This window comes from Cololabis saira, chromosome 20, assembly GCF_033807715.1.
Source record: "Cololabis saira isolate AMF1-May2022 chromosome 20, fColSai1.1, whole genome shotgun sequence".
NCBI lineage: Eukaryota > Metazoa > Chordata > Actinopteri > Beloniformes > Belonidae > Cololabis > Cololabis saira.
Genome location: NC_084606.1, coordinates 19651071 through 19676453, shown reverse-complemented (window position 1 = coordinate 19676453; position 25383 = coordinate 19651071). Strand labels below are relative to the sequence as shown.

At 41.4% G+C, this 25383-nt stretch overlaps 2 protein-coding genes across 5 annotated transcripts in view; both read left to right on the top strand.

Moving 5' to 3' along the window:
* The first annotated feature begins 1402 nt into the window (after positions 1–1402).
* Positions 1403–13175, top strand: rbm14b (RNA binding motif protein 14b). 4 transcript variants are annotated; one of them, XR_009770641.1, is made up of 5 exons: positions 1403–1453; positions 4548–4900; positions 5903–6938; positions 7102–9862; positions 10300–13175. XR_009770641.1 is itself a non-coding variant. In XM_061710700.1 (4 exons), exons 2-4 carry the CDS (start codon positions 4552–4554, stop codon positions 7406–7408), a joined length of 1692 nt encoding a protein of 563 aa, XP_061566684.1. In that variant the 5' UTR covers positions 1403–1453; positions 4548–4551; the 3' UTR covers positions 7409–13175. The 4 variants fall into 4 exon arrangements, 2 of the variants coding, with proteins under 2 accessions (XP_061566684.1, XP_061566685.1); XR_009770640.1 differs by having other exon boundaries at positions 7102–10429; positions 10615–13175; XM_061710700.1 differs by having other exon boundaries at positions 7102–13175.
* Positions 13176–14702: 1527 nt separating this feature from the next.
* The window catches only part of actn3b (actinin alpha 3b), a 34055-nt gene continuing 23374 nt past the window's right edge, over positions 14703–25383 (top strand). The window contains exon 1 of the mRNA XM_061710321.1: positions 14703–15077. Within this exon, the coding sequence (XP_061566305.1) occupies positions 14943–15077 (135 nt within the window). The 5' untranslated portion in view covers positions 14703–14942. The remainder of the gene's footprint in view (positions 15078–25383) is intronic.

The window sequence follows — 25383 nt, the reverse complement described above, 5'->3', positions numbered from 1 at the left end:
AACTTACAGGTTGATTAGGCTACCATCTTCTGATGTCTATCCACTTATATATTTTTTGTAATTAACAATAACTTAATAAAACAGTTATTGTGACTTATTGTGACTTGCTAAAACAGTTGCACTCTCATTTTGATGTTTATTTTGTGATTGCAGTTATTTGTGTTAAAGTCATCATCATCATTAATAACGGCTGTCATTTGTCCATTTACTGTACAGTACTGTACATTTACTGATTCTGATTCTCCATACTTGTTGCTTGTCTGTTATCAACAACAGTCCCAACGTGGCCGTGACGGTGCGTTGACCATTGCACTTAAAATATAAAATAAACAGACATTGTTTTAATGTATTATTATTCAGAGGGAGGGGGTGTTGTGAGGATATACAGGACTGTCTCAGAAAATTAGAATATTGTGATAAAGTTCTTTATTTTCTGTAATGCAATTAAAAAAACAAAAATGTCATACATTCTGGATTCATTACAAATCAACTGAAATATTGCAAGCCTTTTATTATTTTAATATTGCTGATTATGGTTTACAGTTTAAGATTAAGATTCCCATAATTTTCCAATTTTTTTGAGATAGGATATTTGAGTTTTCTTAAGCTGTAAGCCATGATCAGCAATATTAAAATAATAAAAGGCTTGCAATATTTCAGTTGAATTGTAATGAATCCAGAATGTATGACATTTTTGTTTTTGTAATTGCATTACAGAAAATCACAATATTCTAATTTTCTGAGACAGTCCTGTATGTGGTGGTGAATAGGAGGATGGAGCAGCAGCAGCAACAGCAGCAGCAGCAGCAGCAGCAGCAGCAGCAGCAGCAGCAACACTAAAGGCTGATGTATGGTTCCGCGTTACACCAACGCCGTACGGGTCGCGTCGCCGCGTACCCTACGCCGTACCCTACGGCGTCGATTTAACGCGGAACCATAAATCAGCCTTTATGCCGCGTTCCATTTGTCCTCGGAAGTGGGGATTTCCCAGTTCTCAGTCGGAATTTTCAACTGGAACGCCCCTCGAAGTGGGATTTCCCACTGGGAAAGTGGGAGAGTCTTCACCACCCCCGAGTTCAGATTCCGAGATGGCTGCCCCGGTTGTAAACAGTAGAAGAGAGCTCTGTAAAAATTCGTAGCACTTCATTCTAGTTTTGGTCACTAAATCAGTCGTATACAAGTATTGTTCGGCAAATATTACAATTATTTCTGCAAATAAAAACTACAGATTCCTTTAACATTGATACTTCATGACTAATCGTAACAGAACTTGTATCCAGTACTTGTTCGAACAACCAGCCTCCGAGTCTCTACCTCTGTCCTCGCTTCCCAATCCCACTCCTAAGCTTCCGACGTACAATGGAACGCAGCATTACACCCCCCCCCCCTACCCCAGAATGCCCGACGCTCAAGCGGAAGCAGCGGAACCATTTTGAAATACGGCACCGTTTAGGTAAGATGGTAGATACTGTCATTTAACGCTCTTTTCCCCTCAACATTACTGTACATTATCGCTCTGTGGTCCGCGGGGGGCACAAATGAACCCGGATCGGTCGGAAAGCTCGAGTGTTTCTGCGGCGTTGGCGGGTTTTGGCGGGTTTTCCCGGCCGTTGCTCTGGAAACACCACGGTGTCACACCGTCTCCTCAGCGGACCAGCGTGGTCGGCGCGGCTGCTGCACGGGGAACATTTCTCTCCCGGAGACCTCCGCACAGCCCCATATTAAGCTGTATTTAACGCTGCTTCGAGACCCAAAGCGGGGTTGAGTTTGGTGAATCCTACAACAGTCGTCCCGGGGGTTTTTATTCTGTTGTTTTCTCTGTTCTTCCTCTATAGCAGCATCGCCATCTCTCCGCTCGCCTTCAGCAGCGAGACGGAGACAAAAGCGATCATTTAGAGCCGGGTACACTCGTGTGTTTTTGTTTTTTCGCTTATTAAAGACGTGGAAATGTTGTCGACTCAGCTCAGTGCTGCGTCATCAGAAAACCAGGCTCCCCCAATTGTGCAGTGGCGTCAATTCAGTGGAAGCTAAGGTATGGCAAGGTTATAGTCACAGAACCTAACTAGAGTATCAATCAACACGTCCAGCAAATACTCATCACAGAAGTCTGCTATGGAGCTTATCTGTGTGGTCAAGAAAATTGGAACTTTTTCAAATGCAGAGCCGCTCACTGCAAAAACTCAAAATCTTACCAGGAATATTTGTCTTATTTCTAGTTAAAATGTCTCATTTTTAGTCAAAAAATCTCATTACACTTAAAACAAGAGTCATCGCCAGAAAGATAATTTGTATCTTCTCATTACAAGCAAAAAAATCTTGTTCCACTGGCATTTTTCCACTTATTTTAAGTGAAAATCTACTTGAAACAGGTGAAAATGGTTGTTTTTGAGTCTTAAATGTAAGGAGATTTTTTTTTTTACTAAAAATTAGACATTTTAACTAGAAATAAGACAAATATTCTTGTTAAGATTTTGAGTTTTTGCAGTGTATAATAATTAGTGAAATCGATCTGATTTGCATTTGTAGTTATTCTGTACGTATTAAGTAATAGAATAATCAATACAAATAGACACAGTAGTCTCGCTCACTGCAAAAACTCAAAATCTTACAGGAATATTTGTCTTATTTCTAGTTAAAATGTCTCATTTTTAGTCAAAAAATCTCATTACACTTACCAGAAAAATAACTTATCTGACCATTTTCACCTGTTTCAAGTAAATTTTCACTTGAAATAAGTAGAAAAATGAAAATCTGATTTATCTTCTCGTTACAAGCAAAAAAATCTTGTTCCACTGGCAGATTTTTCTACTTATTTTAAGTGAAAATCTACTTGAAACAGGTGAAAATGGTTGTTTTTGAGTCTTGTCTGTTTTTTTTTTTACTAAAAATTGACATTTTAACTAGAAATAAGACAAATATTCTTGTTAAGATTTTGAGTTTTTGCAGTGTATAACAACTAGTGAAATCGATCATGTTGTTCTGATTTGCATTTCGAGGGCCGAAGAACATAACCTATCTACAAAATTGTCTGACTGGTGTTTTTCACTTTAGATTACATCACAAGGTGGGCTGCACCTAATCAGCCTGTCTGTACGTTATTTCCACACATATGTATAGAGGTATCCTTAAAAAAAAATAGCATTCTACAACAAAACAACACAGTTTTTTGTGTTTTCCCAAAAAAGTGAAATTTTCAGATAGGAGGTTATGTTCTTTGGCCCTCGATTTGTATTTATTCTATATGTATTAAGTAATAGAATAATCAATACAAATAGACACAGAGTAATTCCATAAATGTATTTAAAAAACAAACATTTACATTTTTCCTTGAAGCCGAGGTGTGGCGGCTGCCGTACCTGGCCATACCCAATTGACGCCCCTGCAGTTGTGGCTCAAAACCGAGCAGCGGTGTTAAGCCGGATTTATGGTTCTGCGTTAAATCTACGCGGAGCCTACGGCGTAGGGTACGCGGGCGACGCGCAACGTACGGCGTAGGCTCTGCGTTGCTGTAACGCGGAACCATAAAGTAGCCTTTAGTGCAGCAGCCATTCCTCATCCCATCACTGTGCTCTAGTCTGAATGGGCCATTTCTTTTATTTTCTCTACGAGGAAGTGTGTTTTCTTTCACCGAGAAGCAGCTTACTCGGAGTCATGAGCCAAAAAACATTGGAAATGTCATTCTCTGGTGTCGTGTTCTGCTTTGCCCTTTGATTCATTTACAGGCCACTGTAAAAGTTGCTTCATATGAGGAGGAAAAGGTGTTGGCCAACCTGAGGAATCTTGTCTTTGAGTTTAACTTTTAGGCTCCTGAGTTTTCTCTTAAAGGAGGAGAATTTGACACGGCTTTTACAGCAGTAAACATAATTCAACATCACATGATATTGCCGTGGCTGTAGGAGCAATGAGGCTCGCTTGCAGCAAGGCTGCAGAGTCTTGAGTTTGCCCTCCTGTCTCCAGCAGATGAGCGTGACTCATAGCTGCAGAGAAGGAGAAAATGAGAGGTTTCCAGGGAAATTGGGGAGCTCTCATTAAAAATGCCTTGTGTACACAATCTAACCTGCTTTGTTTAATATGATTTGACTTAATCTGTGGGGAGGTCAGATGCAAATGTGATGTTTTGTAAAATTTGAATGATAATATTGATGATCAGGTGTGCTAATTTCTGTCATTCAGAAATTGATGCACTTTTATGACTTCAAATGAAACCTGGATGATGTTATGTAGATTTTTTTCAAGCCCAGGGAAACTAAAGGAGGAAAAAATTGAGTAAAACTGAGTAGGTGGGTGTTTTGTACACATAATAACGGCAGGCTACTGCTTCTGGTCTAACTAGTGATGGGTTAAAAGCAGAGGACACTTTTCAGTGTGTTTCCATGTATACTGACGAATAAAGTGGTTGTTATTATTGGTATTATGCACTGCAGTCCATCCCTACATAGAGGCATGAGCACTGCTGCATCTGTGGTAGCTGGTGGATACACTGTACAGTAAATCCTTTTCTTATCTCTAACAATGGTCAAGCCCATAACCCCTCTGTTTCTCTGCAGCGCCATGGACAAAAGCCACACAGTGAAGCTCTTTGTGGGCAACCTGGCACTGGACACCACCCAGGAGGAGCTGTCCGCCATCTTCGAACCGTACGGCCAGGTGGTCAGCTGCAGCGTGCTGCGGCAGTTTGCCTTTGTGCATCTGCAGGGTGAGGGGGCCGCGGAGCGCGCCATCCGGGAGCTCAATGGCCGAGAGTTTCGGGGCCGGAATTTGGTGGTGGAGGAATCCAGGGGACGACCCCTGCACTCCACGAAGGTCTTTGTGGGGAACCTGAGTGGCATGTGCACCACTGAGGACCTCCAGCAGCTCTTCCAGACCTTTGGGAAAGTTCTCGAGTGTGACAAAGTTAAAGGTAAACAGATTAGACTCTGAAATAATGTCAGTGAGAAATGTCTGAGAAAAAAACCTTAAGTTTGTGTGAGGCCGTCTAAAACCATTCAGATTTGAAGGGTCCTGTAAAAACAGGCCGTTTATGGTAATAGAGACGCCCACCCACCAGGGATGGGCCGTATGGACTAAAAAATGTATCACGATAATTTCTGGCATTTATCCCGATAACGATAAAAAAGACGATAAAAAAAATACCAATTCAACTCCACCTTTGTAACTATAAATCTATCACCACATTCAGTCTTTGGAGCCAAAACACTGCTCTAAAAGATACTAAATGCTACTAAACTACACCAATTAAATTGAATTGATAAAAACCAATTAAATTAGTACACCTGTACTGCAAAAACTGGAATGATTCAGATCCTCCATGTTTGTTACACAAACACGTATCAACGGGAATTTTTCTTTCTTTCTTTCTTTCTTTCTTGCTCATATCCTTCCTTCCTTCCTTCCTTCCTTCCTTCCTTCCTTCCTTCCTTCCTTCCTTCCTTCCTTCCTTCCTTCCTTCCTTCCTTCCTTCCTTCCTTCCTTCCTTCCTTCCAGGCTCATTTCTTTCTTTCTTTCTTTCTTTCTTTCTTTCTTTCTGGCTCATATCTTTCCATCCATCCATCCTTCCTTCCTTCTTCCTTCCTTCCTACCACCCACATGAAACTGCCCTGGAAAGTCGCCTAGTGGCTGCTTTCTTTGACTCTATAAATTTTGAATGATCGCCAAACCAATCAGAGCGCACAAGGCTTTAAGGAAGTGGTTTTTAAAGAGGCAGCAGCTGGAACGGAGCATTTCACACAGCTTTCTAAAACCTTCGAATAAACATGTGTTCTAGTGAAGTTGTAGCTGAAGTTACGTCTGGAAAAAGGAACAAGGGGTTCAGTGGCTAACGATACTATTTCTGGAAAAGTAATGAGTGAATTTCTGTCACGAGGCCACAGTGATCTTTATCTATGATTTTCTTCTTCTGCAGGCTACGCCTTTGTTCACATGGAAAACAAAGAAGATGCACTTCAGGCCATTGAGGCCCTGCACGGCACCTCGTTCAAAGGCCGGCCCTTATCTGTAGAGCTGTCAAAGGTCCAGCCCAGTAAGCAGACACCCACCGGGAAAATCCCGTGCGTTAACTGCGGCAAGCAGGGCCACTACGCCGGAGAATGCCCTGTGGGGAAGCCGTCTCTGGAGCAGTACCAGAGCCAGGCAGCGGTCCTGGCTGCAGCGGCGGCCGCTGCTGCTGGCCTGCCTCTCCAGGTCCAGCAAAGTGTCCACAATTCAGTCTACAACACCTCCACCTTCGACCCCACGTACGCAGCTCTCACAGGGATCACCACCGGTTCCCGTACCGATGGAAACCCGGTTAATCCCGCTGTTTATGGCGCCCTCGCCAGTCAGGTGTACGGTGCCAACGTTGCTAGTCAGCTTTATGGACAAGTGGCCAGCCAGGCAGCTCTTACATCAGGAGCTACACAGGTGTACAGCTCGATGACGCCCAACATCTACGGTCAGATGGCTGCATCTCCAGCGGCAGCGGCGGCGGCGGCCGCTGCTGCTGCATACAACGCTCCAGTTTACACCCCGACTATGGGCAACCAACCCGTCTATCTGACTGCTGCTCACGGAATAGAAATGCCAGCGGCGGCAGCTGCGGTCAATCCCGCCTACACTGTAGCCTCTGCGATCTACGGCGCCGCCACACCGGCCTACGCCCACATCAGCGCGTTGGGAGCTGGGGACCCTGCCACGGCCATCTTTGAGGCCGCCAGACAGGCACATTACTTCGCCCAGGGGCAGCAGGTCGTGGCCGAGCACCAGGCGGCTGCAGTAGCCGCCGTGGCGAAGTCCGGTGAAAGGGACCGCAGCCCCCTGCGAAGGTCCACACCTTTGTTACCAGACCCTGTGATGAAGCCATTTATATACCAGAGGGCCAAACCGCGCAGACCCCTGCTCCCCACGCCAGCTGGACGTGCCGCCGAAGAGGCCGCAGAGGCCGCAGAAGACCCCATGGCTAGGTAGGACAAGACGGCCGACTCTCCAATCAGGTCTGCATCATTACTAAGTCTTTAGTTCCAATGTGTTCTCATTGATTTTATCAGTCTCTTGTCAAAACTCATTTGTGCCAACATGTTTACCAATCTTCTCCTCTGCATTTCCCTCCATGCTCGCCCATCGCAGGTACTACGCAGAGTACTACCAGCAGCTGCAGCAGTATCCCCAGTTCCAGTACGCCTACCCACAAAGCACAGTGACAGCCATCCCTGGCATTCCGGGGGTGTCTGCAGTCCCCACGGTTCCCACCGTCCCTGCAATGTCTGCACAGCTGGACGCCCTCAGGCCAGTGGTCCCCGCCGCTGCGGCAGTGGCAGCCGCCATGGCCGCGCCCAGGGTGTATGAGCCGCCGTTGCCGCCGCCCGCGCGCAAGGAGGCCATCCTCCGCCGCCCCGAACTCTCCCTTCACACGCCTGAGCCCCCCTTCCGATAGTCGCACTCAGCTGTCTGCCACCCCCCCCACACCAACCGCCTCCCCCTCCCTTTTTGTCCTGAACCCCCCCTTCCCCTCCAAATCCCCTTTTCCCAACCAAACTCGACCACCTTACAGCCGCTGTATGTGTGTGTTTGTGTGTCTGGGGACTTCCCAGTGTGCAGGCTGGAGGTTGAAACTGGGGGTTCCTTGGTTTATTAACCTGCTTTACAAGGAATTGATCAGATAACCTTGGTCCAGCTTGCATGCACACAATGCAGCTTGACAGAGAAACTCCCCATCGGTTGTACGGGCATTTGTTGTGCTTCTCAGTTTCACTTTTTGTTTTGTTTGGGGTGTTTTTTTTGTGCCAGCCTCACACTTGTGCCAGTATTAGACTGACCCAGTCAGTCGTTTCATATGCCTCTCTTTCTGCAACCCAGTTATGATTCTTCTAAGGCCAAATTTCCAATAAACGACATCAGCCATTCTCCTTAGGCCTCGATGATCAGTTAGGGCAGCTAATTTGAAACCTTTTTTGCCTTATTTAAACATGTTTAAATCTGCAATGTAATCAGATGAGGGTTCTGACGAACACACTTGGCGTACCGGCTGCATTGTGCTGCGTCCAGCAGAACCAAGGTTAATGCGTTGTGGGCGAGGGTGGGTGTTTGTCTTAGATGTGAAGTGAATGCTGTATGTGTGAATGCTTGAGACGTGCGGGCTCTTGACCGTGCAACGCACAAATGCAGTTGCTAAGGCTGCACCTTTGCAGAAGAGAAAAAACAACACAAAACGAAAAAAAAAAAAAACATAAAGCACACATATACGTACTGTAATGTATGTTCGGATCTCCTTTTGACCCTCTCGTGGAATCCCATCCCCACCTTTTACTCTTACTCCAGCACTGAAAGACACTGCTTCCCCTCTTTCTCTGTCTTTAACTACAGCTGCCTACCTCTTCCTGTAAATTTCAGTGTAGATTATGTTCCAGACATTTCACGCAGTCAGCAGTTCCTGCTCCTCCCTAAAGATGCAGGCTCAGCAGTTCAGCGTGGGAGGATTTCAATAAGTATTGTAGATATTCTGTATTAATATTCATGTTCAGAGGCCTTTTTTCTTTTTTCCTTTTTTTTTTTTTTAGAGTGTAACTTTATTATCTAGTTTATATGTTATACAAGTCAACCTGGGATGTAATGAATTGTAAATGTTTAAAAAAATAATTAAATATGTGACTACTGAATGAGCTGTTTACAAAGGATCTTTGCATTGCATCCTTTTAGAAATCATGATTATATGTGACACGGTCGACTATGTGCCTATAAGCCTTGAGTGAAGTGCATTATGTGGAGGGATCTCCCATCCTTTTTTCTTTTTACGTGCTTTTGACATGACATTTTTCCAAGTGGGGTAAAATAAGCCCTGTGGAGCTTAGTATCCAGGAGGCTACAAGTAGTGAAGCTTTTTCTTGGTCTTGCATTCCTGCATAAGATCAGTTTCATATTAAATGGTGTTTTGTTTTTTGTTTTTTTTTCCCCTTCTTCTTCGTCTTTTGTTTCTTTCACAAACCGAGCCTCAAAGGTTCATAGTTACCCGCTGGTTTCCAAGCAGACACAACAGTGATAGCACCAATGAAGTGAGAGATGGGGCAGTGTCTTCCAGTTGCCCCAAAACGATCATCCTTTTTTTTATCCTTTTTAAATACCAAGCCGGATTTGAATTCTAATTGCAAAAATGTTTTTATTTGTTTTAACTCAGTTTGGATCTTCATGGACCGGATTTTCCACATACAGATGTACTTTTGGAGAAAGATTTGTTTTCTTTTTTCCTTAAAATGACCGATACTTTCCAAAATTCACCTTGTGGGACAATCCCATCTATCGGGTTCTCCAATCGCTTAAAACAATCGGGGTTTTTTGCAACTACTCTGACAGCGGTCTGAAGCGCACACACACACATGAAGACACTCTGAAATCACCTTACTGCCTCATCACCCCCCCTCCCCCCTCTTACCCTTTCCCCCCTGTGGTTTTTAGTAATTAAGTGACTTTTGCATCTCATGGTGTAATCTTTCTGTGTCGTATATATACAAACACGTACCAGATGCATCCTTTGTAGAATTATGTGGTTTGCGAAAATTGTCTTGTTTGCCATGTATTTTTTAGAAAAGTATTTTACTTTAGCTTTTTTTATAGAAAAAGAGAACAGACACGTTTAAAAAAAAAAAAAAAAAAAAAGAATCAGCATGCTTTTTATTGAGAATATGTACACTATATACCTTATTATAATAAAGAATGTTTGGCTGACTACTGTGGTGAGAGAAAGCAAAGGGTTTGGACGTTTCCCCTTCTTCTTGTTTATGTTTTTCTCCACTATCTGTTTCTTTTGTGTAAACTGACCACCAGACCCATTTGACTGGGGACCCAGGGGGAGACAGGTGTAGATGCTGGCCCAGCTTTGGTCTCTTTGGTCAGGGTAAGTGGGGGTTGGAGCTCCTTCCTCTCTCCAGCTTCTCAACCCAAAATATATTTGAAGGGGCTTTGCTTTTGTTGCCGTGGTTTATTCCCCCCCCCCCCACGCCCCCCTCAACTCCTGTGAGAAAAGCTTGAAATCGATATCCATGCATTAGAAATAAGAAAATAAATGTGAAATTGCAGTGAGAGCTGGGGAGAGGCACACAGATGGAATGGCCTGGATGCATTTTGATCTGTGGAGCAGTTGATGGGTGTTCGTCTGGTCTGGTCTCTTCTAGCTGCACCAAAGTCTCCTTCTCCGTGTGTCTCTATGTTCATTCTGCTCTCAGACCTGCATGTGTAATCTTGTTACTGCCGCAAACAAGAAAAAAAAAAAGAAACAAACAGATAAAGCCCCTCCACAGTCCAGCTCTGAACTAACTATCTCAACTGAATTAGGTCACGGTGCCACCTGGAACGAACGGCCAGTGTGCAGCCTTGCGTGAGCTTGGCAGCGTGAGCCATGGGGACGACTTTTAGCGCGACGCCACCACAGCGGGAGCTTGTTGTCTCTCTCTTCACATCCAAGGTAAATAAGAAAATGACCAAAACATGAAACAAAAGAAAAATCATGAAAGCACTGACCTCTCTTCTCCCCACTTGCCACCCTTCCTTTGACTGTGCCTTGACCAAACACTCCTCCCCGTCTTCCCCTCCGCCATCACCACATCCCGTTCTCCCCGGTCCGTAACCCCTCCTCTGCTGCGTTGGCAGTGCTGTGCCTGGAGCCTCGGGGTCACCTCGCTGGAGGTGACGGGCAGGGTGGGGCAGGGTTACCACCCCTCCACGGGACTGGCCCTGTCGTGCATCAGCGTACCAAGCTACAGATGGTTCCCAGTCTGTCAAGCTGCTGAATGAGCTTGTGAGTGAAGGGTGTGATGTGTCTTGGTGTGCACGAGACGGAAAACGAGGGCGTCCTTTTTTTTGGGTGGCATTTCACCGAGTAGTGAGGCTTGGCATATGCGGACACACCCCCACCTTTCCCCTGCCCGTTGGTCGACTCCCGTCCACCGCCGTATTCGCCGCCCTCAACCCCCCTCACCCTTCCTCCCCTCCCTCTCCCTGCTCAACCTTCCTCTCCCTTTGCGCCTCTTCTCTCCGCCGTCCACACATATATATATATATATACACACACACAACGCTTTATCCGCCGCCCGACCGCCGCCGCCACTTTGGATCTGGGTTTGTGGCTCTGGCTCGGACTAAGCTTCCCAGAACCACCCACCCACCTGACCCAAACACCCCATCATCCTTTGTTACCATAGAGGCCTGGGCATGCAAATGGTCCGCGTATGTGTGGTCGCCCGCCTCTGAACGCGGTAACATGTCGCAGAGAGACTTCAGTGTTGGACGATTCGTTTTACTGAAACTGTGGAGGAGTGGGCTTGCATCACATGGCTGTGGAAGGGATTTCAACTCGAGTTTCCCAAAAGATTCAGCTCCTTCTTAAAAGTGAACCAATCTCAAACTAAAGAGGTTGACAGTTTACTTACCTTTTGGATCCCTCACAGCATGTGTGCCGATCAGAGATGTCCTATAAGATGGGGCCTGTGAGTCATAAGGCCGTTCAGACCTGCAGATTCTCTTCAATCTCAGGATTCCTATAGGACACTTCTGATGCAGCAGCTGCATTTCTCTAATACGGGGATCAGCAGGATTGGCTGGCAGTGTGCTCTGAATGACTTTTGTGTGTTCTTACCGTTAAGACTTTCCATTTGCTGAGTTGAAGAGCTTAATTGCTACCCAGAGTCCTTCACTCGCTGGCTTTCTCTATCTTATATGAGCTGTCTGGCGTTTGCTCTGACTGCTGCAGGATGGAAGTGGCCTGTCTCTTTCTACATAAAAGAAAAATGGAGATAGGGATGAACAAGTAGTTGATAATGAGGTGAGTTGGTGGTTGAATGATCCTTTGTACGAAGCTAGTCCCTAACCGTACCTTCCTGATCGTGGAGGTCATTACTGTCATTTTGATAACGAGTCTTTCAATTCATTTGTCTAATAAAACTGATTTCAGTTCATGAATATATCATCTTGTGTATTTTAAAAGCTGCACATCATATGTATTGGAGATAAAAGACAAACTGATATCCTGACTGCCATAATTTGCACCCTGTCAGAAAACTAGGGCCAGTTCTGTTATATTCCACTTATAAAAGTATTACTGCCTTCTTTCCCAGCCTCCATGATCAGGGCAGACTGAGGCCTGTTTTTTTTTACTTTTTTTTTTTTTTTTTTAAACTTCCCCTCATCCTCTTCACTCTACCAACTCCTCACTAGAGACTTATTCTGGTGCTTGCGAGTTGTAGCTTCCCATGCTCGGGTAAATGCAGCCACGCATCTCTAAAAAAACCCCGCTGCTATGAAATCACAGTCGCACGGTTTGGCCAGCCAAAGTCCGCTGCTGCCTCCCGTCTAACTCCACTCCCCCGCTGCCACGTCTGGCTTTAGCCGGAAAGCTCCCAACATGCTTTTATCGTTTTAATGATACCCCCGCCTGAGTTGCACCTGTTTTATTGCAGAAAATATCAGATGAGATGTGCAAACAGGGAGATGAAGCATTTGCACAAAGTCCAAGCACAACCAGTACAGACCATTTAGCCTTTTAGCTCTGCAGGCCAAAGTCTAGCAGGTTCTACCGATGCGACTTTTCCAGCACAGATTTGAATCAGGCATCATTGATCCTTTCATTCCCTCTTTTATTTTATTTTTTTATACTCCAAAAGTAGGGCTTTACCTCTGACATTACCTCACCTTGGAGAAGGTGGAAATGACATGATTTCCTGCAGAATACAGCGCGTTTACACCTTGATGCAGCTAATGTTGAAAGCACGGACGTTTTTCCGTGGTCTACTTCGTTATCAAAACTCGTTTAGTGACATTATGTTTACAGTCGGTTTAATCAAAGGTTTCAAGTCTTTCTCAGCTCAGTCGTAGCACAGAAATGTAACCACAGTAGCTAAGCCCAAGTAGGTTAATGGACCAAGCTTAGTGTAGTTACACCAAATGCTTGATTAATTATATTATAAATCATTCTAATTTCCAAAGATGTAAAGGGTGAATAAGTAATGTGTTATCTCTAGAGGGGAATCTGAATCTGCTTATTTTAAAGGGTTCCAGCATGAAGCTGAATGTGAGTGAATTTATATTGCTGATCAGACTTTATTTTTTCTCTACATGTTTACTGTGAATAGCTAATTTTAACCTGTATTTCCAAACATGTTGAGGCATTTTTAAGTCTGCATGCAAATCATGAATAAAGTTTTCTTTTTCTCAGATAGGTTGTAGGTCTCGTTTTTTGTGGATATTATCTGGAGTTGTTTATGGTGGGACATTAACAGTATGAGCTTTTACCTGCAGCCTAATTTTAGCAGTGTGGGGCAAGATGATTAGAGCTGCTGTCAGTAGGGTTGCCACCCGTCCCGTAAAATACGGAATTGTCCTTTATTTGAGAAAAAAATGTTGCGTCCCGTATTGAACTAATACGGGACACGATTTGTACCGTATTTTCATTAACTTTTACACCATAATCTAGTTGAATTATTGAAATAAGTTAACTTTTACACCATATTCTAGTTGAATTATTGAAATAAATTAACTTTTACACCATATTCGAGTTGAATTATTGAAATAAGTTAACTTTTACTCCATATTCTAGTAGAATTATTGAAATAAGTTAACTTTTACACCATATTCTAGTTGAATTATTGAAATAAATTAACTTTTACACCATATTCGAGTTGAATTATTGAAATAAATTAACTTTTACACCATATTCTAGTTGAATTATTGAAATAAGTTAACTTTTACACCATATTCTAGTTGAATTATTGAAATAAATTAACTTTTACACCATATTCTAGTTGAATTATTGAAATAAGTTAACTTTTACACCATATTCTAGTTGAATTATTGAAATAAGTTAACTTTTACACCATATTCTAGTTGAATTATTGAAATAAATTAACTTTTACACCATATTCGAGTTGAATTATTGAAATAAATTAACTTTTACACCATATTCTAGTTGAATTATTGAAATAAGTTAACTTTTACACCATATTCTAGTTGAATTATTGAAATAAATTAACTTTTACACCATATTCTAGTTGAATTATTGAAATAAATTAACTTTTACACCATATTCTAGTTGAATTATTGAAATAAATTAACTTTTACACCATATTCTTCACCTGTAGGCTATATTATACATCTGGGCTGATGGACGTACACATCATAGGAGGCTATTTCAGCTGCTAGTATGGTTGTCTGTATGTACAGTCATGCAAGTTCAATGCTATTAAAGCACTTTAAACTTTAAATCAAAACATTTAGTTTTTTCATATAAAATAAACAAATTTTTATTCAGTTTAGAAGTTTTGGGGCTTTTTTTTTTGGCTCCTGCGCTGCTGAAATCAGGGCGTCCCTTATTTCTATTTCTGAAAGGTGGCAACCCTAGCTGTCAGTGATATAATGCAGCGTTCAGTTTACATACAAGAATCTTAAATGATGAGCTAATTTCTTTAGACTTGAAGGCTCTCTGAGCATTTTAAATTGACTTGCTTCATTCCGTTTTAAGCCGGAGACGCCTGTGTTTGTCATTGAGAATCACTAACAGCAACAGGTGCATTACGCGGGCCATAAGATCCCCCCCTGGTGAGAGAGAGGTGGCGCAATTGACCGAACGACACGCCATTCACAAGCCAGTTTTCCCGTGCCCACCAAGTTCTGCCCCCGCCCTCAGGGCCTTTTTAGGCCCAGAACCCGACACCCAGGCGGCGGGTTCTCATACTTATTGGGGTGCGGTCACGTGTGCCACTTTTGACCAGGAAAGGAGCAGCGGCCAGCAGGGTCTTCTGGTTAGTGGGAGCACCACCTCCGCACAGCCACCTCTCACCAGTGGAGTCCTCTCCCCGCAGCCCCCCGACCGTCTCTCCCCCGCTAAAAGAGCCTCTTGACCTCGTCGTTTGTATTTCTCGTCGGGTTTTTTTTTTTCCTCACTATAAGCTGAGGGGGACTTGCAAAGTCCTGACAGAGGCGGAACCATGACGGCAGTCGAAAGCCACATCACATATACCAACTCCTATACGATTGAGCATGAAGAGAAGTACATGACCCAGGAGGACGACTGGGACAGGGACCTGCTGCTGGACCCTGCCTGGGAGAAGCAGCAGAGAAAGGTGGGTTTGCACCTGGGCGAACTCTGGAGGATGATTTATGGTTCTTCTGCGTTAAATCGACGTTGGTGTAACCAGTACTCGAGTTGTAAAAGAAAATCAGGGGGGATGGTGGATTTTATCATATGGGGACAGATAATTTTTGCTGATTACAAATAATATAATATATTACAAATAATAGCAGTGACCAAAACAGCTGCAGAAATACTGCAGGAATGACATAGCAGCAGTTAAATGCAGCCTTCTGTAAGCTTTAAATATCCACTGGGCTTACATCAAATACATCAAAACACAAACATAAAAAACTGTTTTCTGAACTTATCAATATGACTCTGTCCTTCACAGGATAAGTAAAATGGATCACTGCAAAAACTCACAATCTTAACAAGAATATTTGTCTTATTTCTAGTTAAAATGTCTCATTTTAGTAAAAAAAAATCTCATTACACTTAAAACAAGACTCATCACTGGAAAAAACAACAATTTTCACCTGTTTCAAGTAGATTTTCACTTAAAATAAGTAGAAAAATCTGCCAGTGGAACAAGATTTTTTTGCTTGTAATGAGAAGATAAATCTTGTTCCACTGGCAGATTTTTCTACTTATTTCAAGTGAAAATTTACTTGAAACAGGTGAAAATTGTCAAATAAGTAATTTTTCTGGTGATTAGTCTAAATGTTGAAATAGCAGTAAAATCACATTCATTGATGAAATGACATAAGGGATGGAAAGGGGAAAGGGGCAGTTTTACAGGGGGGATGATTTGGACCGTTTTTATTTCAGGGGGGGATGCCATCCCCCCTCATCCCCCCTCACCCCCCCCTCAACTCCAGTACTGGGTGTAACGCGGAACCATAAATCAGCCTTGAGCCGCCGGCTGCGCTTGTGCCGCGGTGCGTAATTACGCACAGGTTTCCCCATGCACGCATTAATGCCTCTGCACTTATATCCACGCTGAGTGGGGTTTTCTTTACTTTTTAACACAATAACGCAATGAATAGAGTTAGTTTTGGAATCACTGACTTCGCTCTGGTTGTATAAAGTTTGGCCTGATATGAAACGGGGCATCTGCGCCTTGGCCGTCCTCACACCTGGCACTTCAGTCCTGCTGGAAGCTGCGTGGGCAGATATTTTAAGCCGCGGAACTTTCTCAGTGTTGTCTTTCAGTTACCCCGAGCTTGCCTTGCAGACCATCTAAATATAATACCGCCCTCATTCTTTTGCTTACATTTAAGTTTCATCTTGAAAATAACACAGCAGTTTATCAGTTAAATCAAAGTTAACCTGGATCAAGCTTTTGATACAGCCTAAATGCAGAACTTGGAATGTATGAGGAAAAAGTAACTTATAGCAATTGCAACAGCTATCTGGGTCAAATGAAAGTAAAAACAAAAAAAACCCAAAATGTTTATAATAAGATCTAGAAATAGCCCATATAAAAAGATGAAGGATATGGCCTACTGTACACGCTGTGTCCAATAAAAATATTTATTTTTCTAAAAAGAAAAGAAACCGTCCACACTGAAATTACTGTATAAAATGTTGTATTATACTATACGAATATACATATTTTACCCTGGTATTTTGTGCTGTACTGAGCCAGCTGAAGAAAATGTGCAGCCGTTGCCAAGGCAACAGGCCTCACATTGCGGAGCAGCAATCATGACAGGTGCGTTTGATGAGCAACTTGGACGGAAATCCAAACGTCACAAACGACGTCTGTCACGGCTAAACAGGACCAAACAGCAACAAAGCTCAATATAACTTAATAATATATAATAATTTGTCCTATTAAGTGTTTACCTGAAAGTGGATATTGATATTTTAGTTTCAAGATGACAAGTCTCAGGTAAGCCTCGATTGTTAACCTGCTATAGTTCCTGTGGTCCAGAAAAGCTTTGAAATATACTTATTTATTAACACAAGGATTTCTGGTAGTCCACAAAGTGTTTAAAGCCTGAAAAAGTGGAAAGTTCAACATTAATTTCCATTTGAACTGTAAGCTAGTGAACTGAAAATCAGCTGACATAGCCTACAATACAACAGCACTTATCTTAAAATGAAACGGTTTAACATTATTTCTTTTCCTACTGAACTTACCAAAAATACCATTCCATTGTATTTTATGGTAACAGTGATAACTAGATAACGAGACCACTTATGTCAGCAGAATCCATCAGACCACATATATTTCCCTTTTAAATATTTGTTTTACATATAAATAGACTGTAATAAAAACTAATGCCTTAGCATTCCCATTAAAGTGTTAAAACCTACATTTTGCTAACGCAGCAAAGAAGATGATAATGGATGTTCATAATCTAAACAACTTTGTTAAAATGTGTGGCCATGGTCTAACTTTCTAATTCTTACCCCTCAAACTTGAATGTTTTTCGCCTTGTCGCTGCTCCTATAACCTTTTCATTTTCATTGATATAATCTCATAAAACCTGATGGTTATTTCTTCTTTTTCTCTATTTGTTAATGGATATCACCAAATGGGAAGCTTAATGCAGTGTTTTGATGGACATATTGAAATGGCACCATCTGCAGTGAATTTACTGAACTTAACTGTCCCTCAGCTATAAAGCTCAGTGACAGGCTGAGAGTTCTCAACAGATGGTAGCAGAGAGAGAGAGAGGCTGGTAGATATAAACCCCGGGTTGTTTTCACAGACCTTCAAATAAACATCAACCTAAAAATAATTTTTTAACTTGCTTGCCTCCAACTCCTCTCCTTCCACCCCTCCCTTCCTCCATCTTCATCTCTCTCGTTTATCTTTCTGCCTTTTCTTTGTTCATGTTGACATCACCTTTTGTCAAAAAAAGTAAAAAGTAAATCTTTTTGTTATATGCCTGCCAATTCACTAAGACTAATGAGGTTTGAACAAGCCTGCATAGCTAAGAAAGCCTTTGGTCTTCACCCCTCAACTTCCCAGGAGAGAACGTCATGCTACTCCGTGGCACTTCTCGGCATGCACAATGCAGCTCAAGGAGCTGATATCAGCCCATAAATATAGCCAGAGCATCATTTTGCAGTGTAATGAATATGAGAGGAAAGCCTTGCAGCACCTGTTGTCTCTTCCATCCTTGAAATTTCAGTGGAAAATGCTGCTCACCATTGGACACGGTAGTAAAGTGTTTGTCAACACACAGTGATGCCGAATCTGATACTGGACATCAGAAATGGTTTGTGCTTGGATGTGTCCATCTCCGGTCCATGTGCATATATTTGAAGTGTACATCACGACATTGGCTTATATTTATGATGAAGCATCTCTTGTGGATTGAAGGAGATGATTCACGGCTTGGCGGTTCAGTGCGATGTAACAGGAGTCGATAGAAATTGTGTGAGAAACTGCATCTCATCAAAGGTACTGGAGGGAATGAGAGATGAAATAGCAGTTACAATATCTGGCGGCATTCTGTCTCTGTCATCTGTTTTCTTCAAAGCACATGTAATACTAGGAATAAGAAGATGAGGTAGATGTGCTCATGAACTCTCTTATTGACGTCTGACTCATGCTGATGTTGCGATGACACCTTGGAGACGTTCCACCTGAGACCACTTCTGTAACAAGTGATTAGATATCATAATCAATAAGTGTTTAAAGATGAATTCTGATTGATTCTGAATACTAAGCTTACAGGAATACCTGTAACCCTGAACACAGGCAAGCTGTCAGTTAGAGAAAGTTAATGCTCTTTTGCACTGGATGCTACATGAATTAACTTGCATCCCTGTACTGTATTTGAGATGAGGAGGCAAATGAATAATGTAACAGCTTTTAAAGTTCACAGCTGTGACTAAAGTGGTCTTCTGTTTCACATTGTTTGAGTTCAACTGCAAACCAGCTAAGGAAATGACTCACTGTAACACAGGCTTGCACTTATTTATAAATATCCATTACTCAGAGTAATCAACTGTCTCTTTTGGCTCATCTATTAGTTGCCTCAACATTTTACTTTTTAAGAAAAATCATGGGCAAACTTGCAAATCTGTATTGTAACTGGTTATGCAAAAAAGTACAATAATCAGTGATCTTTGTCTACAAAACCATTCAAATTTGAAAAGTAAACTTATTTGACTGATAATCATCCAGTTACTTTTTGATTAGTGAGAAAAATGAGTTTGATCTTAAAGGAAAACATTTTTAATAATTGAAATTGTATAATCTCAACTGGAGTGATTTGTTTCAATGTTTAATAGCAGAATATTGGGATATTTTTGTTTATGACATTTGATTGTAAAAACAGTGCATCAGTAGTTTCTTTAGACTTATTTCATATATATAATTTACTAAATAAAACTGGCAAATAAACTTAAATGCCAATATTTCTTTATACATAAGTGCATTGTAATAATGTATTCAGTTTCAAACAATGTGAAATTAACATATTGGCCAAAATGAGTGAATCATCACAAGCCTGAAATGCTACTTAGTTATATTTAGAAATGTGATATTTGTCCACTTGACATAATATAATGTCCCTCTGTGTGGGTGAGGAGAGATCTTTGGGTGCTGCATAATCAGATCTATTCTTGTCTAATCTCATTTCACAGTCCCAACAACTCAGCCAGACAGACTTATTGATCCATCTCCTTCCTGGTGCTAAATAAGGCTATACAAAAACCCTGGTCATCCAGTGTTTCTTGCAGAAGGACCTCTTTCCTTGCTCAGTGGTGGCTACACATAACATTGAATGTTTGGTGTTGTAGAGAATGAAAAGATGGGGTTTTTAGTTATATTGTTGAAAGAAGTGAGACTTGAGCAGCCCAGAAACCTCTTCCCTTCCTTTAAGTTGTAATTCACAATGTTAGTTAAGAAACTGCAGAACCGATTTTAAATTTGCTCTGTTAGATTTATCCTGCTGGTCCATGCTCTCCCACAGCACTTCAATCCCAAGAATCATCAGGAGAAGGAGACATCTTAGATTTCCTCCAGTAACTCACTTTGTCAGGCACACCAGTGACTGAAAAGTTACCCTGTCAGGGTGTTCACTGGACCTAAGAGAATATTTCTTTTAGTAGACCAACAGAATACATAAAATGGGATAAAAATTAGATTACATTTTATTTATCATATTTCATCATCTATCAACAACAAAAGCATTTATAGATTTATTTCTTTAGTTGTTTTAGCTAGAAGTTGGTAAAAAATGACTTGTCTGGTCGTGTGCTTTTCATTCCCTAGAAAAATACTTGCGGTATTTAAAACTGATTTAATACTTTTCTCATGTAATGAATCGCGTTAATTAAATTATTAAACAATCTACAACTGCTTGTCTGCTCCAAACTTTTAAAGTTTGGTCCTGTTGAATCTATCAAAAATAATGGTATTAATAAGTGCAGGATATCGGTATTGCAAGCTGGATCCAGAGAGCATCTGTACGTGGGTCTACGTAAGTGGAGAGCTGGGAGAGCCTGCAGTCAGATCAAATAGCAGTTGCTATTCCAGAAGCCGTGTCCATGTAGGGAGGCTTCTATAAACTGCTTTAGTGCAAGCACAAGACCCCTAGGAGCCTGTTTGAAGGAAGGACTAAGGAGTGTGTGTATAGATCTATCTATATGTGCAGTCTTCTTTACTGTAATGCATGGCATCTTAATAGCACAAGGTATACTTTTTATGTTATTTGCTGGTGAGGATTGTATCACACTCTCAAGACAGAAATTGGGAAAAGCAGACCTGGGATACAGCAAGGATGTCAGAATCCATATGGTGAAAGCAGCAGTGATGAGTGATGGGCTGTGAGAACAACCATCTTGATTTGATCAGAGCAATTCTGCGGCTCTGTAAATAGCGCCGAAGCTGGATTGCTGAAATAAATTGTCTGGTTGACAGCGGTGTTACTTCCATTACAATTATCTCTGCAGAGTTGCTTTTTGTACACACCAGCATCACTAAAAATAAAACTTGCAGGTTGCGCTGCCAGCATGTGATGTATGTTTGTGTCACAAGCATCCTTTTTTATAGCTTTTACCATTCTTTCTCACCCCTGGTGTTGAAAATGAAGCCTAGTTTTATGAGGAAGGGGAAAGCAACAAGCTGCCAAGTCTGTGACCTCGTTGACAATTGTCACACAGGAAACATGGTCAAACACCTGCAAAATGTCATCACGGGTTTTGATAGTGACAGATTCAATTGTTGTGTGTATGCCATCAAATAATAAGCATTACTTTACAAAAAGTGAACTAAGCTCATATCCCATGTCGTGGATGAATGCAGGCTGTTGTTGATATTTACCTGATCCGATAAAGACGAATTCTATGAGAGTCTTAAATGCACAAAACTGCTTCAGGCTTGCTTAATGCGTTAACAACTTTGCAATAGGAGCAGTAAGTGGACTTCTTGTTTGAACTGAGAAGCTCCTGAATAACAAAGCATATACAAGCAGATGCATGTGGTCACTTTGAAGTCACTCAAGATTCAAATAACAAGCTGAAACCAGAGTCTTTCTGGCATTTGACTTGAGCATCAAATCATCTTTTCGTGGTTGTCTAATCGAGGCTGACGTAAAACCACAAGGTCATCTCTGTGACTTGCTCTTTTGGCCAAATGAATGCTGGGAAATATAACCGGGTAGCCTGTTACTATATACAGCCTTAGATCAGTTTCACACATAGGTCCTCATGGTCAAGGTTTCTGTTAAGATTATTTAGCTGACTCTAGATCTGCCAGGACAGTTTTGCCTCTCAAAGAAAGAAGTTGCTTACTGAAATTAGACACAACTCTCCCCCCCAACAAATCATCAGTGTCCGTACAGCCGCTCTGCCATAAATCCTTCCCAACTACTTACACCAGTTTATTGCACTCGCCATCCCTCTGGAGGCCAGTGCTCATTAAATAACAAGACTCCAGCAAAACACTAGAGATAATTGTAATGGAAGTAATGTCGCTGCCAACCGCGAACCTGTACACTCATCTTGTTAATCAATTAATGCAAATTCTTATGTGCAACAAACTAATGGACAGAAAAGTAAAGAAAAACCATTGAGCTGCTATCAGTGAGGGACGAAAAATCCACCGACTGTATTGGCATAGTTGCACATTAGTTCCCGTGCCATGGGGGACTTGTATATGTGTGAAGGTATTGTTGATGCAAAAAGAAATAAATAAAATTGTGGTTATTTCATCAGGGTAACGCCAAACTTAATTCTGATATTTTTAAAACAGTACGGTTTCATTGGCTCAGAATACGTGTGAGTAGCTTGCAGTCCAGATCTGTCTGCAAGTGAAAAGTCATCAGGCCCCATGGAGAAGAGAATAAGTCAGTGAAAAGGTCAATTTAATTCACTTAACTTTTACTTGCATAGCACCAATTCAGAACAAAAGCGGTCTCAATGTATTTTATTCAGAAAACAAGGTCAATATAGTCCAGTTAAGTACAATCCAATTTAGTCCAATTATATTCCAGTTCAATCCTTTTAACTCGGTAACTATGAGTCCTTATCCAACCATTTTATAACTGTGTTAAAATGCCCCTTATAAAACAAACAAAAACAAAACAGCTGAGTTAAGGAGCCCAATAGATTATGAATACATGATTTACTTTGTTCTCTTGTTTAAATAAGGGTTCAAATAAAATAACATAATATAGGTTTACTTTTTTGTTGTATTTTAAAAAACTTTCCAAGTTCTGTTGAAATGAAATTTGAACTCCAGCTGAACATTTAAAGTCACAGTGCTAGGAGATCAAAAATCACCTAATTTTGGTGTTAATTGCAAATAATGGCATAGTCCCAAGAGTAACTGCATTAGACCAGCTGGTCATCTTTGCATTTTTGTTTAAGGTTGCCCTAGGAACAACTGTTAATGTGCTCAGAGGATTAATCCAGTCTTGATTTCCTTATGGAGCTTGTGGTACCATGCCAATGAGCAAAATTAGAATAAGACACTAAGCCAAAATAAAGGCCATGGTAAATATATCAACATCAAGCATTGTCAGTGTAAGCATATTTGCAAATCTAAAGTTACATCATGATGCACAGAGAACAACTGCTACATAAAAGCCTGAAATTCACAAATTAATCACAATTAATTACTGACATTATCTACAGTAGTGTCTAAATTCTGTAACCTATTCTAACATATTTAAAACCTCATCCTCATGAGGCTTTACAAGAGGGTTTCTAGTATTTGGCATCATTTTGATTCACTGACAAACTCCTGCTAGTCGCTGTTAAATCCACAGCGGGCAGCTGTTCTGTCTGTGTAATTGCTGTTGTTTCATCCTGGGTGGATGCACTGCTGTCGTTTGCTGCTGTCGTTTGCTGGTGTAATCATCTCATGCAGCAAACAGGAACTATGTGGCAGTGGAACACAATGTAAGCTGGCACAATGCGTCAAATATGGACACAATGTTTTCCTCCATAAAGTCGGGGCAATTAATACAACAATGTAGGCACATTGTTGCGCCTGAACAACACTAGCCATGCTGTGCATGTAATTCCATGTAGCGAGTTATTTTTCCGGGAAACCATTTCTCTGTTGAGCTGGCTAGGAGGATGTTTGTTCATTTATTGTGTTTTGCCTTTGTTATACGCTCATTTATTTTGACCTCTTTACTCATTTAATGTGTTTGCACAGTGTTGTTTGCTTGTTTCCCTGTGATTCTGAACATGACCTGGAATGACCCAGACGAGGAAAAATTAGGTTGAGATAAGGAAAGGATGGGAGATTTGCTGGTGTGCTGCGACCTGGAATCAGATATTTTCACATTAAAAAGTTGCAGGTGACATTTAATGTGTAAACATGGGTTGGAGTTGTGGCTAGAGGACCAAACATAAGCTCTGTTTATACAACACTCTTAAGTATTAGTCTCACTCTCATTGTGTTTATTGGTGTTTGACTGTTGTCTTTCATTACCTGCTAAGCTTATTCTCTTACCAGCCGCAGTCCTCCAGCCCACTGTCTATCTCTCTTTCATCTTGCATACGCGCGCACCACAAACACACACACACACACACACCCACACATCCACACACACACTCACCCACACCCACACATTCTTGCTCTCTTGCTCGCTCTCTCTCTCTCATTGCTGAAAGAGTCAAGCTAGGCCTTTTATCCTCTAAATACTGGCACAAATCTGCAGGTTTGGATCCCAGCCTTGTATTGGATGCCAGTGGTAGGCTGGTTGTCAACAGGGTCTTTGGGTATTAGCCTGTTAATCCTATATAAAGAAGAGGTGAATAGTTGGGCTGGTAACTTCTTGCTGGGGGCAGATTCATTTATAGTTCAAACTCCAAAAATTGTCCCATTGGAACTTCTTTTTGCAAATGATAAAATAAAGTGATCACTGGTTTTCTGTACTGATTAGACTGAAGTATACTGATCTTAGTCTGGCTGTGTAGAAACTCAATGTTCTTGTTCTTCTGCCAGGAATTTAATGTGTTTATTGATAGACACTTGAATGTGAAAGGTTACGGTATGTTGTTAAAATGAATCATGGAATGATGTGCAGGAAATGGTACACAACTGGTGACTCAGGACATGAGTTTATACCACACCAGTACAAACTCAACATACATTAATGGCTAAAGTTTCAGTCTAAAACATTAAAATGAATAGATATGTTCACTGGAAGTCAACCAAGCTAATAAGTATCATAATTCCGTTTTATTTATTTTTTTGCAGTTTTTGCAATTCCCCTTTCATTACAAAAAAAAGAAATCAAATGTTTTTCTCTATTGTAACTTTAAAGTCTCAGAGAACCTTTAGGTTTAACTACCTCTCCAATAATCTTTAACTCTTCAGTAGGTTGAATTAGCTGTCATAAACAGCTTGTCTCATTTGAAAGGTCTGATTGATTTGGGGAGTGTACCTCATCAGTTCTTATGATTAATAGATTATTCTTTGTTTTATTTGTGTGTACATGAGATAAATGAGATTCCTTGTAGCATTACAGATTATGAAAGTGTTTTGGGGACATAGTCTGATTGAGAAAATTACCATGAAAGGTTTTATTTGTGCAGCTTTTTTTTGTGAATGTTGTGTTAAGAGCAAATTGGATGATGCCAAATTATCACAAATACCAGCAATAGGCCTTCATAAAAATATGACTAAAGCTACACATTTAGATATCTGATGGTGTAACAGTGGTTTAGGTATTCTTATGGATATTGTTTTTAAGATGCTTTGTGTTTCAGATATAAGTTCTTGATTACAGTTGTCTGATCTGTGTCCAGGTGTGTCACAAATGTAGGAACGATTGTTTTCAAGTGTAGGTATTTGTGTACAGTGGGCGCATGTGATTGTGGGCCCTGGTGGTTAATGGGGCATGCGTGGATCTGTGTTAAAGACTCTTGGA

Excerpts from the sequence above, each read along its gene's own strand:
- rbm14b (XM_061710700.1), top strand. The coding sequence starts at position 4,552 with ATGGACAAAAGCCACACAGTGAAGCTCTTTGTGGGCAACCTGGCACTG. Across the intron at positions 4,901-5,902 it reads CGAGTGTGACAAAGTTAAAG|GCTACGCCTTTGTTCACATG; the intron begins GTAAACAGATTA and ends CTTCTTCTGCAG. Across the intron at positions 6,939-7,101 it reads GCAGAAGACCCCATGGCTAG|GTACTACGCAGAGTACTACC; the intron begins GTAGGACAAGAC and ends CGCCCATCGCAG.